This window comes from Vespula pensylvanica, chromosome 1 (genome assembly GCF_014466175.1).
Source record: "Vespula pensylvanica isolate Volc-1 chromosome 1, ASM1446617v1, whole genome shotgun sequence".
Lineage (NCBI taxonomy): Eukaryota > Metazoa > Arthropoda > Insecta > Hymenoptera > Vespidae > Vespula > Vespula pensylvanica.
The window spans coordinates 19,577,082-19,601,440 of NC_057685.1; the positions used below are offsets into that span (position 1 = coordinate 19,577,082).

At 47.1% G+C, this 24,359-nt stretch overlaps 1 protein-coding gene across 1 annotated transcript in view; it reads left to right on the plus strand.

Moving 5' to 3' along the window:
• Positions 1-23,081, plus strand: part of LOC122631600 — a 44,730-nt gene extending 21,649 nt beyond the window's left edge. Inside the window, exons 6-21 of the mRNA XM_043817509.1 lie at positions 2,555-2,632; positions 5,358-5,577; positions 6,493-6,613; positions 12,135-12,241; positions 17,149-17,290; positions 17,656-18,102; positions 18,235-18,385; positions 18,584-19,318; positions 19,468-19,689; positions 19,763-20,215; positions 20,301-20,432; positions 20,513-20,738; positions 20,984-21,133; positions 22,149-22,253; positions 22,357-22,519; positions 22,612-23,081. Of these exons, the coding sequence (XP_043673444.1) occupies positions 2,555-2,632; positions 5,358-5,577; positions 6,493-6,613; positions 12,135-12,241; positions 17,149-17,290; positions 17,656-18,102; positions 18,235-18,385; positions 18,584-19,318; positions 19,468-19,689; positions 19,763-20,215; positions 20,301-20,432; positions 20,513-20,738; positions 20,984-21,133; positions 22,149-22,253; positions 22,357-22,519; positions 22,612-22,909 (3,750 nt within the window). The 3' untranslated portion in view covers positions 22,910-23,081. The remainder of the gene's footprint in view (positions 1-2,554; positions 2,633-5,357; positions 5,578-6,492; positions 6,614-12,134; positions 12,242-17,148; positions 17,291-17,655; positions 18,103-18,234; positions 18,386-18,583; positions 19,319-19,467; positions 19,690-19,762; positions 20,216-20,300; positions 20,433-20,512; positions 20,739-20,983; positions 21,134-22,148; positions 22,254-22,356; positions 22,520-22,611) is intronic.
• Positions 23,082-24,359: the final 1,278 nt, after the last annotated feature.

Sequence of the window (24,359 nt, forward strand, 5' to 3'; positions counted from 1 at the left end):
GACGCGGTGCGTTCCTTAATCGCAGTGCCAGAGAGTGCATTTAATCGAGGCCGAGGCTTGGGGTACGGGCCACAGCCCACTTTCGTATGAACGTGCATCGTAATAATAAAGGAGAATGTAGCTGGCACGTGGCAGATAATTTTATGCTTTTCGTGTATAATAGCGCGATACGCCGAGAAAAGGGGGTTTTGCTGCGTACCGCGGTAAACGTCACATCGTTTGCGCCGTTAGAATCGCACCAACCTACATTTCTGACATTATCTTTCCTTTCGTTATAATTACCGGCACCCTGGCTCATCGACAAGATTATTCCCTATTGGCGCGAAATTTATTTTCATCGATCGTTCCCCCCGCACCCCGTCCCCACGAGCGACCTGTATTTACCTCGAACCACCTTGCCTTTACCGACTATCCTTGGATTCGACTTGACGCAAACAATCCTAAGATCGTTCGATTTGCTCTCCGTCGGGGAGGAATCGACACGGACGCTTTCTCACGCTTTTATGTTCGTCGATGCATGTACTGCGTAAGCGAGTACCTGAGCAATAAACTAGTCGTTCCGTCACGTTTTGCATGCACATACGAAACGAATTAGATGAACGTTGTCAAATATAGTTGCAAAATATAGTTGATCGTAATTAACGACAACATAGCACGTACGTAGACACGGCTGGATTAAATTTGACAAATATTTATAAACGCGAGCGAAATAAAAGAAGAATCGTTTAGGTGAGCTCGAACGAAGAAACGATTAGAAATGTTCCATGGGTCGATAAATGAGATAAAGACGAGCGTCGCGATCGTTTTAAAACGAAGCGATTTAAAAAAAGAAAACGGCGCCCCGTGCAAATGTTACGCAAGCACGCTTGTTATTATACACGTTAGAAACGCCATAGGGTAGAAGAGATCGAAAAGCGCGGTGGTACTACAATACACGAGCGGCAAAGCGATATTAGTGCAGAGCATTAGAATGCGGATTGCGGATAAGAGGAAGACAGTAGCGCATGCATCGTGCACGGGGCCCCGTGCATAATATCTTAATTGAAATCTACGCCGAACCGCAAATCTCCGCGTGCCACACCTACCAGGCACCTATAAGCTAATTGGATTAGACTTTCATCGTAGAGATATATTCTCTCTCTCTCTCTCTCTCTCTCTCTCTCTCTCTCTCTCTCTCTCTCTCTCTTCACTCGATATCTTGCCCTCTTTCTCCCTCTCTCTCCCTCTCTCTCTCTCTTCATTGCCATCTATCCATCTATCTTTTTCTGTTTTTCACCGTTAGACCGATCTCTAATTCGTATACCTTCCATTTTCATTTTTCTCGCGCTCGCTATCTTTCTCGCATTTCATTTTGTTTTAATTCGAGTATTTTTCTTATCTTTCGATCCATCTCCTCCCACCACACTTTCTCTCGCTTTTTAATTAACGTTCTAAACATTTTTGCTACTCGTCATATACGCATATCAAACTATATATATACATCATTTCACGAACATATGTAAATACAGTGCAAAACACAAAGCGAATTACATCCGTTACGAGACTCCTCGGAAAATTGTACAAATTTATTTCCGAAATATCTATCCATCTTCGTCAATAATTAAAGTAATTTTTTTTTCTTTTTTTCGAAATCGTGAAAACGCGAACTACCAGAAAATTTGCAGAGCGTTCGTTTGAAATCTCGAAACTTTCATGAAAGATCGATCGTTCGACAGCTCTCGAGCAAAAAGAGAGAAAAAGTTATCTCGACGTCATTTACATACGAGCTTTGTTCTATTTTTCGCGCGATGCACACACGTGTCCTAACCACGTATACGAAAGAGAAGGGAAAGAAATATCGAGGAGTCTCTCTCACTACTTTATTTTTTCATTTCCTTTTTCTTTTTTTTTTTTTCTTTTTTGTAAAATACGGCATAAGAATTGTTAGAGCACGGCTCTCGAAAGAGATCCATGTACATACAACAAACACAACTTTTCTCGCTCGTTGTACATAACGTCTGTTCGACCGTAAGTCGATTTTTTAAATACATATGCATATTTGGCACGGTAGAACGATTTCACTTTGCACCTTTTTACGATTAATCGAGATTATGGCAAATTTGACACGAATTTTTTATGTCGTTATTATTATGATTACATCGGCGTCTATAATTCTTCTGCAATATTTTTATATCTCTTTGCAAGTTTCGATTTCTTCACGAATTTTGGTATTTTTCTTGTAATCACCGATAATCATTTTTTTGTTATCTCTACGTATCAACGATTACTCGTACGATATCTTTATAAAATGTTTCTCGTGTTTTTGCCTTCTTCGAGAGAGCCTACTTTTTTCACTTTTTTCTTTCCGTCGTTTGCTTTCTTCTCTTTAGTTTCGTTCATATTTTTCTGTCCTCCCTCTCTCTCTCTCTCTTTTTATCTTTCTTCCTTTCTCTCTCTCTCTCTCTCTCTCTCTCTCTGACTTTTTATTTCCGCTCTTTGTCACTGTCTGTACAATGGAGAGACCGGAAGGCATTATAGCCGGATCAGATGCACATTAATTTCTATCTTTTCTCAGACAATGGCGGCGACGAAGAGGAACGCCGCAGGGCTCACATCCGCGGTGCCCAGGGCTACGCTGAACGACGAGGAACTGGTAAGGACTCGTACTTTAGACGATCTACCTCGAGACATCATCGTCATCCTTCTCGTATCGATGTAACGAAGAAAAAGGGTAAAGGAAAAATAGAAGGAATAAAGTAAAGGAAAAAACGGTGGGCAGAGTCGCGAAAAGCTTCGCTCTCGCGTCGTTAGAGCGAACGTTTTCGTAGACTCGTGCGCCGAACTTGGTTTGCTAGATTATAATCGTCTTTTCAACGATCGGAGAGCGTCATTAAAATCCATAGAATCGCGAACGCGCATGCGCCATAAAGGAAACTCGAGACCGTCGAAAAAAGATCGTTCGAAACGAAATAATTTTGCACTTTCACGAGGTGATTCGAATCGTTGATATTTTTCTGACGAGTCGGATCCGAGTTGGTCCAGATCGATCAAGAGGATATATATCGGTGATTCGTCCGTGTGTAAGAATTTTCGCCGGCAAGTCCGTCGTATCGGATGGATATCAAAATTTCACTCGATGTGTCTGCTCGCCGTCAGAAAACAAGCAGTTTCCTTTTCGACGATTTAGGAAGAAAGTTTCGTAACGTCCATCGCTTCCGCGCTCGTTTCTACGATTAGGATTCCGCGGCTGAATTCGTGGCAAAAAAACGGCGTCATTTAACGTTAAGTTCGCTCTCGCGCAAGCGCGTCTTGCGAAGTCGCACGGCGACGCGTCGTTTCCCCCTTAAGATATTAAGAATTAATTTAACACTCTGTAATCTATCTTTTCTTTCTTTTTTCATACGAACCGCTGCAATTTTATCCTCATTTCCACGCTATTTTCTTTCACGTAAGTCTGGCCCAAGCCTACTCTTTTTCTCAATTTCTTTCGATCTTTTATATACTATCTTTCTCTAAATACGAGCCACCCCCTATCAGAAGTCTCCTTTTGCGCTATGAACTTGATGCCGGTGGCAAGCGTGTAGCGAAATAGAAGATGAGATGTTAGCGTGCTAGGACGAGCATCGTACATATACGTACATATATGTGTATACCTATTCTTATAGATTCGCACGCGCCCATAATTCTCGCCTCACCTCTACGATACACATAAGTACTCTTAACATATACGATATCAAAGGTTTTCCGCGGAAGAGGAGAAAGATACGCGCGCGCAATAACACACGCGTGTACATAGACGCGATTTAGAAAGACCCGCATCGAGCGAACGAACCGAATCGAAACTAACGCGTGTCTCCGTGCAAGTGGGAAGGGACATACAATTACAACTTGTCGGAATAACTTACAATTAGGTTAGTCCGCTAGGTCTCTTTGATTTTTCTCTCTTCGGACGTTTCTCCGTACAAATCTTATCACGATTTTTCCTCTTTGCCGAGTACGAACGATTCGATTCGATACGATCGCATTGAGATGTAAACGAGGGACTAGAAATAAAGATGTACGGAGGAACATCCTTGGCTCCGCGCGATAGTTCTATAGTGGTGCTTCTTAGCAGATCGATGCTTTAACCCTGCTCTATCCAGTTAGTATGTATATATATATATATATATATGTATACACGCGCGCGCGTGTGCATACATATATATGTATATATCCTTATACATTACGTATATACGTACATAGATATATACGGGGTACGGAGGAAACGTGCTCTCTCTCTCTCTCTCTCTCTCTCTCTCTCTCCCCCTCTTTCTCTCTCCCTTTCTCTCTCCCTCTCTCTGTCCTTTTTTCTCTGTCGGAGATCTTGCAAAGGATCCTCCCAAATGAAAACAGAGAGAAAAAGAGAGAGAGAGAGAGAGGAGGGAAAAAAAGAGAAAAATAAAAAGGGAAGGACCTCCTTTTTTTCGATCGCTCGTCCAGCGTTCGGCTCAAAGGGTAAAAAAAAACAACGTTCTTCTTTTCGAGATGGCAAGAAAATATTCGCATCGTCCGAATGACTCCTTCCCTTTTTATCGTCATCATCGTAACTTACGGAGACACGTTTGATCGTAATATTTTTGTACGAAAGACTGCGAATGTACAAATTAGGAGTCGCAGGCACGATTCGAGAGGCTCGATTTTTAGTGGATTTGCGTGCACATCGACGATAGAGCGCGAGAGTAGAGCGTACACGTGGATGTGTGCAGATCGAGATGTACGATCCTGCATGGAGAATTAGGAAAAAGATGTCGTGCAAAAAGGAGGAACAAATCCGAGAGCGAGTCGAAAGAGCGGGGTCGCGTCTAAATTCGAAATATCTTTCTCGAAAGTCAATCGAAGCGATCGCCGAAGCGACCCCGCTTTTTCGAAAATTCGCCAACGTTAGAGTACGAATGTTGGACTCTTGGACCCTCCGTTCGATCCTCGAATCGATCGAGAAGGATTTCTTCGCCGAGAGATACAAAGATATGGCAAGAGAGTTGGTCCGCGGGGAACGGTTTAAATCGGGATATCTCGATGTACTTTTTATCTCTTTCGCGTACGTTATACTCTCGCATAGATTTTCTACGTTGGTACGCGTTGCTACTGGTCCGCGTAGACGCGTTGGAAATAGTAACGAAGGCGAGATTTCCTCCGCGAGCGTAGGGTCCAAGTGCTTTCAAGTGCATCGAGTGGCTGGCCGAGTGCATCCATTCCGATTCCAAAAGATCCACCTTTCCGAATGCCCTTTCTCCTCCATCCGTCTAGACCTCCTACCTCCTCCTAGACCTCGGTAACTTCTCTCGGTATTTCTGAGAAGCACGCTTTAACGACGATGCGACAATGCTGAAACCCCGCAGAAGATGCACGTCTACAAGAAAACGCTGCAGGCAATGATCTACCCTATCTCGTCGACGACGCCTCATAATTTCGTCACCTGGACGGCCACCTCGCCGACCTACTGCTACGAATGCGAGGGTCTCCTCTGGGGTATCGCGCGTCAGGGCGTTCGATGCATGGAATGCGGCGTCAAGTGTCACGAGAAGTGCAAGGACTTGCTCAACGCTGACTGCTTGCAGAGTGAGTCTATCCTCTCGCCTAATTTCGTCTCGACGATCCTTCGATCGTCGTCGATCCATGTCTCCTACTTCGCAGCCGCGATGTTCTCCGATGCGAGAACGCTTCTCTCTTTCTCCGTTTTTCGCGATCTTTCGCGATCGATCGCAGCTCGGGTGTAACGAACGATCGATACGCGTAATTTCCGTCGGGGAACGTGCGCGAAAAGGTCTCGTAAAAGCGTTTTACGGTTCGAAAAGCGCCTTGGCAAACGCTCGCAACGAGCTCGCACCGGAAAATTAAAGCTCCTCGAATGTTTGAAGTCGCGGAAAGCGTTCGCTCGGAAGAACGCGCGAGCACGCCCGAAGCTCGCGGATGTATCCTTTGAGAGGGCCGCGAATAAAAGAATATAAAATTCAACTCGAACTTGCCAGGAGAGTTAACGCGCCGAGGCTACCGAGCCAAGAGTAGAGAGTAAAAAAAATTTTCACCGAAATTCGTCTCATCCAGCATCATTCAAACGGGTCGTGGCGTTTCCAATGTTTCGGGTAAGAAACTTTTTCGATTCGACAAAATTCCTCTTCTTGGTCGCCGAACGAGCATCCCGTAACCGTAAACATCGGACCTCGTTCGTCTTGCTCGAGAGTCGACGTAACGTCGAACGATTTAACGGGAGACCGCGGATCTCGCGTCGGTGCGTCCAACTTTCGAAGCTGGATGACTCGACAACGGTTCGTCCATCGCGGAAAAACGGAGAGAGAGAAAGTTTGTTTTAACGACTTTCCCGAGGAAAGCTACGCGATCGATCGCGAAGAAGTGTAACCGAGGGAATAGGTCGAGGATGAATTAATTAAAATTCGCGTTTCGTCCAAAGCCCGGAAGTTTAGTTTGGTCGGTGGTTCGCAGTCACGAATCTCTTTTCGCATTTTATTTTTACAGGGGCCGCGGAGAAGAGCTCGAAGCACGGCGCCGAGGATAAAGCGAATAGCATAATCACAGCGATGAAGGAAAGGATGAAGCAGAGGGAGATGGAAAAGCCAGAGATCTTCGAGCTCATTCGGTGAGTTCTATCCATTCGCTCTCTCCGCCATCCATTTTTCATTCTTTTTTTCTTTCTTTTTTATTTCTTTTCTTCCTCCTCCCCTCTCCCTCTCTCTCCCTGTCTCTCTCTCTCTCTCTCTCTCTCTCTCTCTCTCTCTCTCTCTCTCTCTCTCCCATTTGCCGCAGCACGCCTGCGAAAGGAGAATCCAACGTCGATGTCTGCGAATACGATTGGTTCGCGTCTTCGTCGTCGACGTCGTTGCTCGTCTTCGATCGAAAAGTCAACAAAATTTGTCGTAGAAATGAATTTTCTCCAAGAAATATTCGCGAGTCTTTTTAGGCGAACGACGAGAAAGGAAACGTTGAAATTAGAGAAAGCTCGGAATCGGGTCACGGTCCCGCGTCGAAATTTTCATTTTGACTCGAAATCGCGTTACGTCGAATAAAACGTTGCGAGGAGTATTCCACGGGACGTATCGCCGCGGGGTCTTAGCTGCGTCGAAAGGAGTTGCGAACGTCGTTTACACGAACATAAACGGTCGTTTTTTCAAAGAGCGTTGTATCCAAGAGAACGTACATTTCTTTTCCTCGTCGTTGATGCGCGCTCGCGTTTGATCAATAATCTCCCGATTCGATCGACAGATTTTATCGTTCAAAGATTCGCCCGACTAATTCGACGACGTTGGCTACGAACTGTTCTTCTTCGAAGGAAAGAAGGTCAGAAGTTGTATTCGTAAATAAGAAAGCTCGGATAGAAAAAAGCTCTTTACTCCCCGCACGACATCGTGATTCACGGAATCGATTTGTTCGTAACAGAGGACTCGAGTCACTCGCATGATTATATACAAAATTCTAACCGGCGCAGGGTTCTATCGTCTATTACGCGCGTAATAACGTCGTAACGTCGAGGACGTAAACGAGAGAAAGCACGCCGTTGGATTACTCGAAACACCTAATTATTCGATCGTCGTAACACTACTCGTGTCGCTAGTCGCTACTCGCGCCAGTAGTGTCCGCGCTCGTCGAGCAACTTTATCGGGAAACGATATTAATTAGGTAACGTTCGGAACCGTATTACGTACGGAGGAAATTCCGGCTTTTGTCTTTCCCCCATCGTCGCCCGTTGTTAAGCGAATCGACACGATACTGACTAACGATCGATCGATCCATCGATTAGTTCGATTATGCGCGCACGCTCGCGTTAAGAGTATCGCCGTGATGGCTCGTCGGGCTAATACGGTAACGACAATCGCCGCCGTTAATTAATAACAAATATTGAAAATCCTGTAGCAGGATCGCCAGGTTATTCCATTAAAAATGATTCGATTTAATTTCGTTCCGAACGGACTAATTTTCCTACGACCGTCGAATAAAAACGAACGATCGATCGGCTGGATTCGATGCTAAGGAGAATTTTGACGAAGACGAACGACGACGGGAAGGCGAGGAGACATTCGATCGACGAAGAGGGATCGGTCGCGTAATCTGTTTTCTCTCTCGCTCTCTCTCTCTCTCCCCCTCTCTCCTTGTCTCCTTGAGAGCGCGCTCTCGTCTTATCTTTTCTGGTTTCTACAAAAATTTGCGAGATCCGAACGTCGAGCTAACGATGCATCTCGAGAGACGCGCGTCAATCAGCCACGTTCCATTTCGACGAAAGTACGTCGTCCAATCGGTTTCCTCGTTAACGCGCGTTGGATCGATGAACGTAGTTTCGTGTTAATTACGAGCTCGCATGCCTCGCGCGCGACGCCTACTTACGTCTATCTTTCCGAAAATACCTACTTGAGATATATCTACGAAAGAAACAAAACGCGAATGCTCGACTTTCCGCACGGTGAATCATTAAAAAATGCCAAAGTAACGATGCGGTTTACGTCTTATGAAACTCAAGTCTCTTTTCTTTCTCTCTCGCTCGTTGAATCGAGCAAATGGGAAAAGCCTGAACGAGCTAAAGCGTATAAACTTGGGGAGCTTTTACGAAACTCTCTTTCTCTCCCCACCCCCCACCCCCTCTGTCTCTCTCTCTCTCTCTCTCTCTTTCTCTCCGGGTCTGCGGTCCGTTCTCTTTCGAGAAAGCTAAAGCATCTATATACGCTCGTAAAACGAAAACTTTCAAGAAGGCAAACCGAAATAAAGAGAAAAAATATTCTTTCGCGGTCAAAAGAGAGAGAAAGAGAGAGAGGGCGAGGAGGAGGGGAAGGGAGCGTCAAAGTTTCGATCCTATTCTATCCGAAACACGTTCTCGATAAAACCTAGCACTCGCGAGTTTTTCACCGAGTCCGCGCTCTCCTCGGGGCATTTTCTTTTCAAACTCGTAAGCTAATCGGCTCTCGTACGTAGGTACATACCGCGTTCGGGATAAAAGCGTCTCTCGAAATATCGCGCTCGCGAAAGAAATAAGAGTAAACGAAAAGCGGTGAGAGATAAGACGAGACCGGGTCCGTTGACACAGCCCAGTTGTGAAAGAGAGTCTCGTCGGAGTTTAGGTCAGTCTTCGGGGTCGACGATGCTGCGCACCTGGGGCACATGTCAGCGGTGAAGCAGTCGGTTCTGGACGGTACGAGCAAATGGTCGGCGAAGATCGCCATTACAGGTTTGTGAGCAGCTCTCTTCGTCGTAAGCTAAACGACGAAATGGCGAAACTCGCCGCGTCGGCTCGACCTCTACGCCACGCCTATAAACGTTCATCCATATATATATATAAATATCTATACGAACGCGCGTGTATCTCTGTGTATATCTGTATGTTGTATGTGTACACATGTATATATATGTGTGCGCACATACGTATATCTCCGTCGGTTTGCCCTTTCTTACATACGCACACTCTCGTTATTTATATTCTCTGATTGTTTACTGTTATTATTATTGTGTTATCATTACTATCGTTGCTGTCGTTTTGTCATCAGATGTCTGGCGATATATCTACCCCTGCCGCGCGGCTGCTGCGCTCTGTCGTACCAATTGTGCCTTGGATATGTCATACGCGTTATACTTTATATACATATACCTACGTATAGCGATAGACGCGTCACAGCCACGAGGCGATCGTTCGTTTTCGAGCATTAATTCGCGCTATGCGTCACGAGAGAGACGTTTCTCGGCGCGAAGCCTAAGCGATCGTTCGAAATTCGACGAAATTAATTCGAAAGAAAAGAAACGAGCGATCGCAAAGTTGGCTATCGTATTTTACCCGTCGCGTACGTATACGGAAGAAGACTCGATGACCATATATTTAGATACCTTTAACGACTTTGACGAAAATGCATATATCGCGTAAAACGTTCGATTTCATCGGAAAACGTTTAGCTCGAAAACAAGCGAATATGAAATACTAGATAATATTTCATTCGTTAATGTTCATCGAGTCAGCCTCGTACTCACAGCTAGGTGCATACCGGCATGCAGTGTCGCTATACAGTGTCACCGTCTGCGACCTACCTTTTGCCGCCTGGATATGCAACGATTTTGAACGCTGGCCATTAGTCTGCACCATTAATTGGACGTTTCCCCAGAGCCACCCTTCGCGATTATCTAGCCGTTACCGATGATTCGACGACAACGTACCTAACGTCACCCTAATAGCAACCTCGATGTGTTCTTTCCCCCATTTTCCTCCTTTCAACCTCGCTTCCTCCTCTCGATCGAGCGGTTAGCTCGGCGTAACTTTCCGTAGTACCGCTCTCGTAGATCGAACGGAGACTCGTTCTCTCTCTCTCTCTCTCTCTCTCTCTCTCTCTCTCTCTCTCTCTCTCTCTCTTTCTCTCTCGGGCACGAATTAATTCCAAGTTTGTATTACTTTGCGTCACGACATGAATAAGAAGGGAATAACTTTTGTGGAAAGGGGGAGAGAGAGAGAGAGAGAGAGCATCCTTCGTTCATTTATACGTCGCGCGAAACAGTGTAATTTTGTTCATCTTGGTTAGAGCAGACATCCCGAGGGATAGCTCGACTGCGATACCAGTTTCCGTTCTCTCGCGTTCCGTTTTCACGAGACGACACTCGTGCGAACAAAATGTATTAATATTCCATGCGACGCGTCCTCCGAATGTTTAATATACTTCGCACTCGCTCGGAGACCTAATAATCATCTCGGAGTATCAAAGAGGCCGTTTCGATGCCATCCACGGTCGATCGAACTATTCCTATGAGCCAAAGGAGAACGTTCGGCAACTAACGAACGCTACCGAGGCGTGATCCAAATTCGAGATTGTTTTCCTCAAAGGACGTAAACGTAGTTAAAATTACATCGCGCGTTCTGGCTATTATCGGAATATTATTAGGAAACGGTGTAACGAGGAAGTCATTAAGGTTGGAATCGTCGTACCGACGCGTTGGCGTTGGGTCATCTCGCGCGCGAGGAGGTGGGAATCCAATCGAAAGTCCATTAAGCTCGCGCTGCAACTTGTTGTGACTCGCGTGGATATATATAGGAGCGCGTATATATGGAGATAGCTTGCCATTGTCATAGGAAGGCACGAGACGGAAAACGCGCGTTGCTTGCACGTCGAACGTTCTCGATCGGATGAACCTTCCGAGAGGTAACTTTCAGTTGTTAACTAAAAAACGTGGACGCGACGCGTTTACGCGGCTTCGAATACCAACGGACAAATCCAACGAGCTCTGTCTTTAATTGAAAATGAAACGTTCGCAAAAGTTTCAAGTTGGCGATGCGCCACCGAAGCGACGCAACAAGTTTTCTTATTCCAAACGGCCGTCGTCTCTCGGTCAAACTCGAAGCGGATGTTAATTCAAGGATCCCACCAAACTAACAGGTGGCACGCTCGGGACTCGTTTACGTTCCTTCTCGGTCCGCACGCGATCCATCGATTTTTCCTTACTCGCGAAACCAGTTCCGTCGAGCGCGCTCGATTCTTCCCGAATCACCGTTACTCCCAACGACGAGTAATCTCCCATTTCCCGAGTCCTATTTCCAATCTCCCATCTCCATCGTATTCTTCCATTAATTTCGTTCGAAAGCCTAGCTCGCTTTCGAATAAGAGAACGTCTACGAACGCCGTAACGTACTTGCATACGTGCACGCGAGTACTTTTTTGGCTAGCGATCCACGTAGAAAGGATGCCGAGTGGCAGGCCGCCCGATGAAAGAGATAAACGCCGATCGAAAGATGCGCTACGAATTGCTGCTGTCGTTGCTGTCGCTGCTGTTGCCGCTGCTGCTTTAGCTTTACGAGCTCCTAGCGAAACGTCGCTTACGGTATACGTTCGAACGAATCGTCGCCGCTGCTGGAGGACTTTGGGACGATTATCGAGGAGCCTCCGGGCCACCGACGACCAGCGACATGTCTTCCACCGTCCTTCGCCGACCTCTCGGAGTATCTATTTTTGTTCTTTCCTTCTCTTTTCTTTTGTTCTCTTTTCTTTTCTTTTTCTTTTTTTTTTCTTTTTTTTACATTCCGCCACATCCAGGAGAAGGGTTTGCGTTCGGGGTTGCGCGCGACGAACGAACGAACGAACGAAAAAGAGGTACGAGAGGTTGTCGAAGGACGACGCGTTTACGAGGACATTGTCTTCTTTCAGCACGACGTTTTCAGTCGACCCGGATACCCACATAGACAGCCTCGAACAGGCCGAACAGATCGTCCTTGAGGGTACCAGCAAGTGGTCCTGCAAGATCGCCATCACAGGTGACAACACGATACTAATATCTTAACACTTTTTCACGGTCACGAATTCGATCGAGATCGATCGGAATCATCGCTTTGACTGATCTTTTCTACATTCCGTCCATCACACGACACGAACACGCTTCGACACGCCCGGATTTCGCGAAATTCGAGCGACCGAAGAAAAACGGATTCGAGCGACCGTTAGGAACGATTCTCCGCCGATGAAAAATCTTTCGAGCGATAACGTACATAGTAGTCGGTAGTTGCTACCCCCTTTCCCTTCGACTTTGATCGCTGGCTCGCATTCTCGCATTCTCAAAGTGACGCTGTAGAAAGTTCCGTATTCCATCGCTAGCACTCTTCTCGAGTCAATTTCCAATCTTCTCCCCGATCTTGGTAGACACGTAGAGAATCTTAGAAAATTGATCGCCAACGAACGAAACGATAGTCGATAGTAAGCGTATTCGACTTTCCTCTCTTCGTCGTTGTCGTCGTCGGCGTCGTCGTCGAGAACGCACGCGTTTTCACGAGTCACCGGTGACGTACGGAATTTTTTTTCTTTCCACGCACACACGATTCTCGTACGATCGAACGATCGACTGGATGGGAGAGATCGCGTTCGCGATTTTGCTGCGATTTCGATTCGCTGTATCCTAGGTGTCCGTGTTCCTAGGTCAGGGCACCTAAGGCGATTATCTCTCTCTGTCTCCCTCTCCCTCTACATATTTTCGCGTCTCCGCGAAAAGGAGAGACAGGGAGACACGTGTCAGAGAGTCTTCGCGGTTACATCGTGCTTACGGACGAAACGTCAGGAAATATCTCGAAGCGACGCGCGTCGAAAAAAGGAAGGAGGAAAAGCCAAGACCGATCGGACGGGAAATCGAAATAGCGCGAGCGTTGTCGACGCGACGCGCCCGTGTACGTAGTTTCGCGTTCCAAGACCTTTTCTTTTTACCTTTACGAAACTTTAGCGGAGAAAAGAGCGTCCTGATAAAAGAAGAAAAACGACGAATAATGGAAACATGCGAATCGTAATGCGAATATGTTGGATCAAAAAATGAAATGAAAAATCTTTGGAAGAGAAAACTGAACGGGCAAAAGGATTTTCCCTCGCGGTTTCTCGCGGTAACATCGTGGAAAATGAATAGAAGGAAATGTGTATTCATAGCGCGTAATTAACGCAGCCGTATAATGAATACCGTAGCGTATACAACATAGTTTACACCGTTTCGTATAATTAATAGATGACACGAGACTCGTATAAACGCAAAATACGTTTCTTTTTTCGATCTACGTCGATAATTACACGTTACCCATTCTCTGGGATCATTATCTCGAGTAATTAGGTATTCGATAATTCTCTTACCCGTAATAAACGGAAAGTTTCCTTTTATATCGAGATCGATGATTTTTCTTGCAGTTCTTGCGAACGCGTGATTACTATTTGAAATTTACGATAGATATCGGAGCGACGCTAAATTTTGAAATTTTCCTCGTAAAGCGGTACGGACGGAATTGAAATCCCAAGGAGGAATCGTAAACTATCGCGTCTATCTAACAGAGATGTGAAAAGGCCGACGCGCAAAACGACAAGAGGTACAAAAATTTCAAGAGATGGAAGAGCGATTCAAAGGAAATTCAATTTTCTCGTTGTGCTACCTCCCATGCCGCCGGCCTATATCTATACGTAATCTCGTAGAAAACATATATGATACTTGCGTACACTCGCTTACTCACAGGCACGTACAGAAACAGCAGAATTCCCGTAATAGAGGTCGACGCTTCGGGGTAAGCACGAAAAAGCTGCCTCGGGTACGATGCACCGGGCTTTAAGCCTTTCATACGTGAACCTCACCTACATAAGTTCTCGAAGCTCGGGATAGGTCGGTGCCAACGTTAAAGGGGAACGATCTCTCCGACGGAATGCGAATTTCTTCGCAACGAGAAATCGTGCGAACGGCTCGAGGAGAAATAAATCGACATCGGAGGGTGGTAGTCCCTTTCTGGCGGTCGAGATAGCCGGAAGAAGGGAGTACCTATCGCGAAATCGAAGGAGGATCGCGAGCGTTTAACGGTCACCTTGGCCGGCGCAACGATTATTGCCAATTAGATGGTTATACCGAGGTACGGCCGAGAAGGGACGGGGGAGGAAGAGTGGAAGAACGAAACGGTGGAAAGAGAAAGGAAAACGGAAGGAACGATCATTAGAGTAATTGCTACCTCGTGGCGAAGCGGGTCAACAGCTTTTTCTCTTCTTTCTTTCCCAACTCCCTCTCTCTCTCTCTCTCTCTCATTGTCAGTTTCGTGCCTCTTTATTTCCCTTTTTCTTCATATTTTTCTCCCTTACTCGGGTGGATCTCTCGGACGATCGTGGAGAACTTTGAACTCTGAAAAGGATTGGCTGATTCGAGGCGCTCGATCTTTGACGAAGAGGCAAAATGGAAGGAGTAACAGTCAGCGCCATTTCCACTTCCGCCCTAGTAATCAAATCTCTCGACTCGCTGGGCGCGAATTAAAAAAGTTACGATTCAACTAAGGATTGCAGTCGAAAGGACGGATGTGTGCGAGAGCGTCAGAGAGAGAGAGAGAGAGAGAGGAAAACCGATGGCGCCAGGATAAACAGCTTGCATTCAAAACAGAGAAAGATTCTCAGAGTGGATGTTGACGTACGGCTATGCGGAAATGCGGATAAAGAGAAATACGGATGGTGAGAGAATATCCGCGCGCTCGCGCGTTGCAAGAGAGCAGGAGAATGCAACGAGGAAGCGAAGCGTATTATCATGGCCAGTGGATGTTTCCAATCCCTTTGTGTCTTCCAATCTCGAAAGCACGGACCGTGCGCTTTCCAAGAACGAAAAGGATTAAAACGCTTTTGCTAATCGTAGAAGGTAAAGTCGACGAAACTCGAAATCAGAAGGAAATCGAACGAAACGAAGGTGTCTTTTTTCTTCTTCTTAAAAAGTAAATCGAAACGGCCAGAGAATTGCCAATATCGCGGAGCAGACGCGTACGCTATTCGAGAAACGTATTTACGTACGTCTAAGTACATCGTATAGGAGCTAGCGAAGGCTGTTACCCGTTTAGCTCGTCTTTACGCGATAACGATCGGCTCGTCCGTTCTACTCGGAAGAGAAAAATACTGTGATTACGAGCGCTCCGGTACATCGACGATTTTCATCCAGATAGCCAGATCGATCGATGAAAAAGCGTTCGAAGGACGAACCTCGAGGGAGGATATTAAATATTTTCCATTTTCTGTCGCTCTTCCTTCTTATTTTACGTCGAAGGAATTTCGACCAAATTTCGAGAACGAAGAAAAGAATTCGAAGCGGCTACGAATCGAAACGAAAATTAGAGTTTCGAGGACGGCGAGGGTACGTAAAGACACGGATGGGAACGGACGGGTCTATAGAATCGACGTAGTGCCGTACATTAAGTACGACCGTTGAGACGGACGTTGATCCCTCGAGCACACACTCTCGATTACCTTCCACGAAATCTTACGTGGTTATTATTCGCGCGAGCAAGGACGATCGCTTCGACATAAACGAGTTTTCCACGACACTTTCTACACACGAACGTAACAACACGACATACATAGTGTTCCGTCGAGGTCGCGAAGTGGATCGACACGGCGATGACTCGGCGATTAGGCTTGGAATGGAGATTCGTCGAGGACAGGAAGCATCCATCGGTGATAGCCGCCGCCACCGCCGACCCCTTCCTCCTCTCCCCGTCGTGCACGATGCACGACGACGACGAAACGGCGGACGAACGAAAAGCGAAGAGTTTGTAGCATGGGGCATGTGTGTCTGTCCATTTGTCCTAAACGCAGCACGTTCTTATGATTATTGTCGTTGCACAAGTATCTGTGGATACGTGTACCAGTGTCGCGCAAGCGTATAATATATCGATTTGATTACTTTACGTACACGCGTGTCTCTACTGTACTTAGTTTACGATTCACGCCGAGCTTATGCACGCTTCAAAGATGTTGGCTGTCACAGATGTTGAACATCGAATGTCCAATCTTGTTTCTTGTGAAGTCTTTGCATGCATCTCGATATCGTGGGTGTATGGTTTGTGTGCGTTTCTGCGATACGTATCGATAGTAAAATACGAAGGATATTTAACAAATATTTAAAAATCGAAAATCGATCCTTCGCCATTTTTCGAACGAAATAAGAACGCTCGAACTCGAGCGAACTATCTTCCTTTAATACTTTTTCGTATCGAAAACTCGATAATACCTTAGGAAAGCTTGGGAAAAATTGAAAAATATGTCGGTGCTTATAAACCGCATTCGAGAATGCGGATTCACGACTATAGAATTCTATCGGAAAGTCGTTCGCGAGAAAAATCGAAAAAATAGCTTTGACCCCGTTAGATGCTTTAACGTCTGCGAACGAAAGATCTCGCTTCGCATTTTCGACGCATTTCGCGACGTGGATAAATAAATACCGTAACGACTCTTTTCTCAAAGAGATCATAAAAAGTCGATCCGTTTCTCGATCCAAAAATCATCGAGCCGTTTCCCCCTTCGATCGTTACGCTTTGCAATAGAATCCTTTTACGGTCAAAGATTAGACGTAAAGGATAAAGGAAGGCGACGTTAAGAGAGTAGCTCGTAGACGTAACGCAAAGAGAAACGGTTCGACCAAAAAGAGAGGACGTTGTAAAGGACGTAACAAACTGCCTCTCTCTCCCCCCTCCCCCTCTCTAGAGGATCTTTTCGGCATTCTCGCGACGGTTTTCGCACTTGTATTATCTCCAAATGATAATTAATTCGTATCGCGCGGTTCGATCGCTTTCAATAGGATCGTAGGTTTGTCCCAGTTCGAGATCGTGTGTCGCGGACTCGAGTCACGATACTTTGGCCCACATGTGCCCATATTAATGACATTTTTTTTCCTACGTATCCGCAGTGATCTGCGCTCAAGGATTGATCGCCAAGGACAAGAGCGGTACGTCCGACCCGTACGTCACGGTTCAGGTCGGTAAGGTGAAGAAACGCACGAGAACGATGCCGCGCGAGCTCAATCCCGTCTGGCACGAAAAGTTTTACTTGTAAGTATAAACGGCGCTGAGGCACCCTCGACCTTCCGGGGCGGAGTTCGTAATAAAGTTTTTCGGAGGATCGCGACGCGCGAATCTCGCGAGCCGAACCCGATATATCTTTACGCCCGGCCAGGGTACGGCATGTAGGTAAAGAAAAAGAAAAAGAGGAAGAGAGCCTCTGAACGTCCGCGTGTCAGAGTCGTCTTCGGAGCTCGGTCGGGCGAATATAGTCGTATTGCGTGATGTAATTGTCGATCCGTCCGAAAGCCCAAGGAAAAAAACAAAGGAAAAAACAAGGGAAAAAGGATCGATTTAAACGTAGGCGAGTGGAAAGACGAAGAGATAGCTCTCGATCGAGTGATTTCGCTTTGCAGCGAGTGTCACAATTCGTCCGATCGGATAAAGGTTCGCGTCTGGGACGAGGACAACGACTTGAAGTCGAAGCTACGACAGAAACTTACGCGCGAGAGCGACGATTTTCTTGGACAAACCATCATCGAGGTGAGAACGCTCAGCGGCGAGATGGACGTCTGGTACAATCTGGAAAAGAGAACGGACAAGAGCGCGGTATCCGGTGCCATCAGGTTGCACATAAGCGTGGAGATCAAGGGCGAGGAAAAGGTCGCCCCGTATCACGTGCAATACACCTGCCTTCACGAGAACCTCTTCCATAGTCTCTGCGAGGAGAACTCTGGGATGGTTAGCCTACCGCAGGCGAAAGGCGAGGATGCCTGGAAGGTGTACTTCGATCCGCCCGGCGAAGAACTCGTCGACGAATTTGCCATGCGATACGGCATCGAGAGCATCTATCAGGCTATGACGTGAGTCATTTAACGACGAACCACGTTCGACGTTTATCTAATAAATCGATAACGAGAGAGTCAACGGCATGCCGGTCCATCTATCCGCTAGTCGACCGTAAAGTCCAACTTCAATTCGACTTCTCATTTCAGACACTTCCACTGCCTCTCGACAAAGTACCTGTGCCCAGGGGTCCCCGCGGTAATGTCGACCCTGTTGGCCAACATAAACGCCTACTACGCCCACACGACCGCCAGTTCGGCCGTTTCCGCCAGTGATAGATTCGCCGCGAGTAATTTTGGGGTGAGTATCGGGTCGAGCCGGATCTCGGTTCGTCCGCAAACTTAAGAAACGGTTGGTTAGCCACCTTTCGAAGAGAGACGTCTCTGTTCTCTCCTCTCCTTTCCTTTCGCTCCCTCGAGACTATTTTGACGCGACGTCCCTAACCGACGTTTCGAATAAAAAAATTAAGTAAACGTGACTGCGGTCGTCCCTTCGCAGAAAGAAAAGTTCGTGAAATTGCTGGACCAGCTGCACAATTCCTTGAGGATCGATCTCTCGTCGTACAGAAACAACTTCCCAGCTTCGAGTCAGGAGAAACTGATGGATCTGAAGAGCACCGTCGACCTTCTTACGAGCATCACGTTCTTCCGTATGAAGGTGCAGGAACTGTCGAGCCCGCCCCGAGCCAGCACCGTCGTCAAGGATTGCGTGAAGGCTTGCTTGCGTTCGACCTATCAGTTCCTCTTCGAGCATTGCTACGAACTCTACAGCAGAGAATTCCAGGCTGATCCGAACGAACCGAAAAAGGATCCGGAGGATCACGGACCCCGACGGGACTCTCTCGATTTTTGGCACAAGCTCATCGCTTTGATCGTTTCGGTTATCGAGGAGGACAAGAACAGCTATGCGCCCGTGTTGAACCAATTCCCCCAGGAGTTGAACATCGGTCAACTATCGGCGGCCACGATGTGGTCTTTGTTCGCGGTCGACATGAAGTACGCCCTGGAGGATCACGAGCAGCATAGACTGTGCAAGTCCTCGGCCTATATGAACCTGCACTTCACGGTGAAGTGGTTGTACACGAATTACGTGAAAGACGTACCACCTTACAAGGGTGCCGTACCGGAATATCCCGCCTGGTTCGAGCCGTTCGTCATGCAATGGCTCAACGAGAACGACGACGTTTCCTTGGAATACTTACACGGTGCCTTCAGCAGAGACAAGAAAGATGGGGTGAGTGCATTTCCAAGCGCGTTTCCATTCGCCCTATTTTATTTGTAAAAGATCTCGATTGCGTCGCGCCGAGTATCTCTCTCTCTCCCTCTCTCTCTCTCTCTCTCTCTACCTCGCGTAAACGATCTTCGTTCTCCTCGCTTGCGCAGTTCCAAAAGAGCAGCGAGCACGCTCTCTTCAGCGTATCGGTCGTCGACGTGTTTACGCAACTGACCCAGTGCTTCGACGTCGTCTCGAAGCTCGAGTGTCCCGATCCGGAGATTTGGAAGAGGTACATGAAGAGATTCGCTAAGACCATAGTCAAGGTTCTGGTCGCTTACGCCGACATCGTCAAAATGGAGTTTCCCAGCCACTTGAAAGAGGAACGAATCGTGAGTGCTCGAAGGAAATAAAAAGGGGAAAGGTGACGTTTCCGGCCTTAATACCGTCCGATCTTCTTTTCAGGCTTGCATCCTCATGAACAATATCCAACAGCTGCGAGTGCAGCTCGAAAAGATGTTCGAGTCGATGGGCGGCGAAAAACTGGAGGAGGACGCGGCGAACATCTTGAAGGAGCTTCAGCAACAGCTTAACAGCGCTCTGGACGATCTGGCGATGCTCTTCGCCAAGAGTCTCGAGCCGCGCATAACGGCGTCGGTCCGAGAACTGGGAGATCTCCTTTTGGCTATCAAAGGTGGCGGTCAGGTTACCTTGTCTCAAGCGCAACAAAGAAACAACGTGGCCGTCGAAGCCGACGAGGTGTTGAGGCCTCTCATGGTACTTCTCGACGGAAGTCTGTCTCTCTATGCCGAATCCTGCGAGAAGACGGTACTCAAGAGATTGCTCAAAGAACTTTGGAAGATCGTCATGAGAATCCTCGAAAAGACGGTCGTCTTACCACCCATGACGGACAAGAGCGTACGTTCGTTTGAAAAGCGACTCGGCAGTAACGTAGTCGTTACGTTCGATCGTCGTCCTAATCGATCCTAAATGCTCTTTCCAGATGATGTTCAAGAATCTAACGGACAACGCGAAGAATCTCGCGGCGAACGCGAAGATAGAGGACATGTCCAAGTTGTTTAAGAATCACATGACCGGAAAGCCGGACGTCAAGAACGCTCTCAGCGGTGTCATGGTGATATCTCGTTTTTATACGGCGCTTAGATCGTATAAAAACGAATAATTTTTAAGAGGCACGTTCGTTTTATTTCGTAGGATATCTCGAAAGAGGTGGAGAAGAATCTGTCGCCGAAGCAGTGCGCGGTACTCGACGTCGCCCTCGACACCATCAAGCAATACTTCCATGCGGGTGGGAACGGCTTGAAAAAGGCCTTCCTCGAAAAGTCTCCGGAACTGCAGAGCCTTCGGTACGCTCTCAGCCTTTACACGCAGACGACGGACACTCTCATCAAGACCTTCGTTACCTCTCAAATCAACCAAGGTAAGCTTTTACCTCGACGAGGATAATGTATAAATCTATCGAGAGGAAGGATCGCTTTCGAAGAAAATTCGAGTCGGGCCGCGCGACCACGCTCTTAGCGAGGCTGAGATCTCGCTGTTTTTCTTTTTTTTTCTTCCACTCTTACCGTCCTCGAAAAACTTCGACTCGCGTTTACACTTTGTACACTGTTGACCGGCGATCGACGTACGATTGACAAGAAGGTTAAATGAAAATTGTCGGGACAGTGCCGCTGAACGATGCGTCAACGCTACGTCAGCGTCAGCGTTCGATGAGCAGCGAGAGAGGCGACGAAGGCGAAGGAGCCGAGGGTATGGAAAGCCTCGAGGAACCCCTTCGCCAGAGCAAGCCCTCTCTTCGTCGAGAGAGTCGTCAAGGTACACCAAGAGCACGACGCAACCCTTAGTTTGCGGAAGTTGCCAAAGCTACCTTCGGTTTCGCTTCTTTCCGATTTCTTCCGACTTTAGAACCTCGACTCCTTTAGGACTTAGTCTTAATCCGTCTGTCGAGACGTATTTTCCTTTTCTGTTTCTCTCTACTTTTCCTTTTTCTGAAGGAGAAGTACTCGATATATCTGCCCATTTAGATATCTCTAGCTGGAAGACGTATCGACAGACACTCGGCCGTGTATATATATATATATATATGTATGTATGTATGTATATATGTGTACACACACACACACACACACACACACATTAAAGCTGTAAAGGGCGCGCAAAGTGTAGTACCGCAAAAAATCACTATCGCTGCTAACGCTGAATTTATCCATGTCACGAAAACCACGCATACACAGAAATAGAGAAATCAGATCGTATCGAAGCTTTTCAAACATCTTCGCATCGATCCAGCCACTTACTCGAGATACCTCTCGGGGAGGAAACATTCATGCATTTTGCTCGCTATCTCGCAGTAACGAACGACAACGAACTGTGCAAGACGATAGAACGGGACGCGCTGAGACGACGACACCGAGACGATCGCGTGCACGAGGGATACTTGTACCATAGACACTTGAATGTTTTTTAGAAGCTGGGAGACGAACGAAGCAGGCCGATCGGTCGTCCGTTCCATCCTTTTCATTCGTACATCCACGGGCGGAGCTTCAATGTTCTATTATCTTCGACTATAATCTTCCTCGCTCTAACGAAAAGCCCTTAGGCTTCGTAGATCTGCTACCTGCTTCGTCTCCTCCGTCCGATGCGAGAAAGACGAGTGATTGCGTATCGGTAGAGCATGTTGATCTGCTCTCTAGAATATAGAAGAAGAGAATAGACATTTAGAAATGGCCACGTTTGTATAATACTTTTCATCGGCTAGAATTCATTAATTTTTTTAGTTTCCGTACGATGCACGAGGGTATAAAGAAACGACTGATTTAATCTCGTCAAGTTCCAGATACAGCCGGTACGGACGAAGGTTCCGTCGGAGAAGTTAGCATCCAAGTGGACCTCTTCACGCATCCTGGAACCGGCGAACAAAAGGTCACGGTGAAAGGTAACCCGAGTCTTATACCTCTCTCTTACGATTCCGTTAGGACTCCAGCGGATAGGCGCATCGAATGAGAAACACCATTGATCGACTCGTTATCCATTTTCAGTCGTCGCTGCGAACGATCTAAAGTGGCAATTGGCTACGGGAATGTTTAGGCCGTACGTTGAAGTCAATCTGATCGGTCCCCATCTGACCGGCAAAAAGAGGAAACAATCGACGAAATCGAAGAGCAACAATTGGTCGCCCCAATTCAACGAAAGTTTCGACTTGTAAGTATCGCGCGATAAACGATAAAGGTAATTCAAAACGGATCCGAGAGGCAACAGTACGATAAATTGATACGAACGATCGGTTTTAACAGCATGATCGGTAACGAGCAGCAACAGCTGGACTTTTACGAGCTTCACATTTGCGTGAAGGATTATTGCTTCGCGAGGGAGGACAGATTGGTCGGCGTGGCGGTGATGCAGCTCAAGGATATCGTCGAAGAGGGTTCCTGCGCGTGCTGGCTGTCGCTCGGCAAACGAATTCAAATGGACGAGACCGGTTGGACCATTTTGCGAATTCTCTCGCAGAGAAACAACGACGAGATCGCGAAGGAATTTGTGAAGTTGAAGAGCGATATCAGACAGGAAACACCACTACCAAATCCCACTTGAAACGACGAACCATCGGCGCACTAAAATCGACAGCGATGCGATACGTCCTTTGAGCTTGGAAAGAGCTCCAAGGTCTGCCGATGGCGGACAAGATTTTGTCTGGCGATGAAGAAGCAAGAGGACGAGGAAAGAAAGAGAGAAAGACGGAAAGAAAGAAAGAAAGAAAGAAAGACGGACGGACAGACTGACAGACAGAAGGAAAGAAGGAAAGCGGGCGAGCGGACAAACGAGCAAGCAAACGAGCAAGAAAGAAAAAAAAAAGAAAAAGGTTCGCTCTATGGTGCCAACTACAAGCAACGTCAACGACTCAAAAGTCCCTACTGAAAGAAGACAAACGCACGAGAACGATCGACTCCAACGGCGCGGCGATTCCTAATCGGCTGTTCAAAGCGCCAATTCTCGGTCTATCGACCGAATCCCTTCCGCTCCGATACCTTTAGGATCACGACGAGAGCAACGATTCGTTGCTACTCCGCTTTCCTGCTTCCTTCGCGCGAAAGGGATCCGAACGAGCGCCGCTTCTTCTCCCTTTTTTACGAGTCACGCGTGCAACGCGTATACACACCTACCTCCACGCGCACCGCACGCGCGCGCGCGCACACACAGACACACACACACACACACACACACAGTAGCAGCAGCAAACAGACGGAGAGAGCACGGACAAATCCATGCGCGCGCGCGCACACACGCACCCAGTTATCGCTCGTAAACAATCGCCACGGAGCTAGACCAACGTTTTTTCGGCTCGTCGATAAGAAAGAATACGAAGTAATAACGAGGACGAGACCTGCCGTCCTTTTTGGAAATTCTCAACGATACGAGCTTGACCGAGACTGAAATAGCCCGACGACGACGACGACGACGACGACGATGACGATGACGATGACGACGACGACGACGACGACGACGACGACGACGACGACGACGAATAACGTTATTATAAGACGACGTTACGAGAGGCGAGCGTCATCGAGAAGAAAGAAGGAGTCGTTTGATTCTTTTCTTCGTTCCGTGTATCGCGAGGAGAGAAAAGATAGTACGTACGAAATAGGAAGAGTGAAAACAGTGAAAACAGTGCTGCCAGTACGCAATATATTTGCTAAATATTCGTTATGTAAGAGAGAGCAAGGAAGAGAGAAAAGGGGAAAAAGGAGAGCGCGAGGAAAGCAATTTTTAAGAGAGAAAGAATTACGGACCCCTGAAAGACGAGGCAGATTTATCGAAGTAAGAGGACGAGCGATCCGCGATCGAAAGAAAAATAAGAGGAAGAAGAGGAAGATAAGGTAAAGAAAGCTCGAGGGGAAGGAAATGTAAGCGAAAGACGATATTCCGCGCTCGTAAAGATACGATAACCCTTAGACCGTTTGTTCGGACGGACGAGAGTTTACTGTAGATAAACGTGAAAACGTATTGTTGACGAGGAAGAATTTTTCTAACACAACTATTT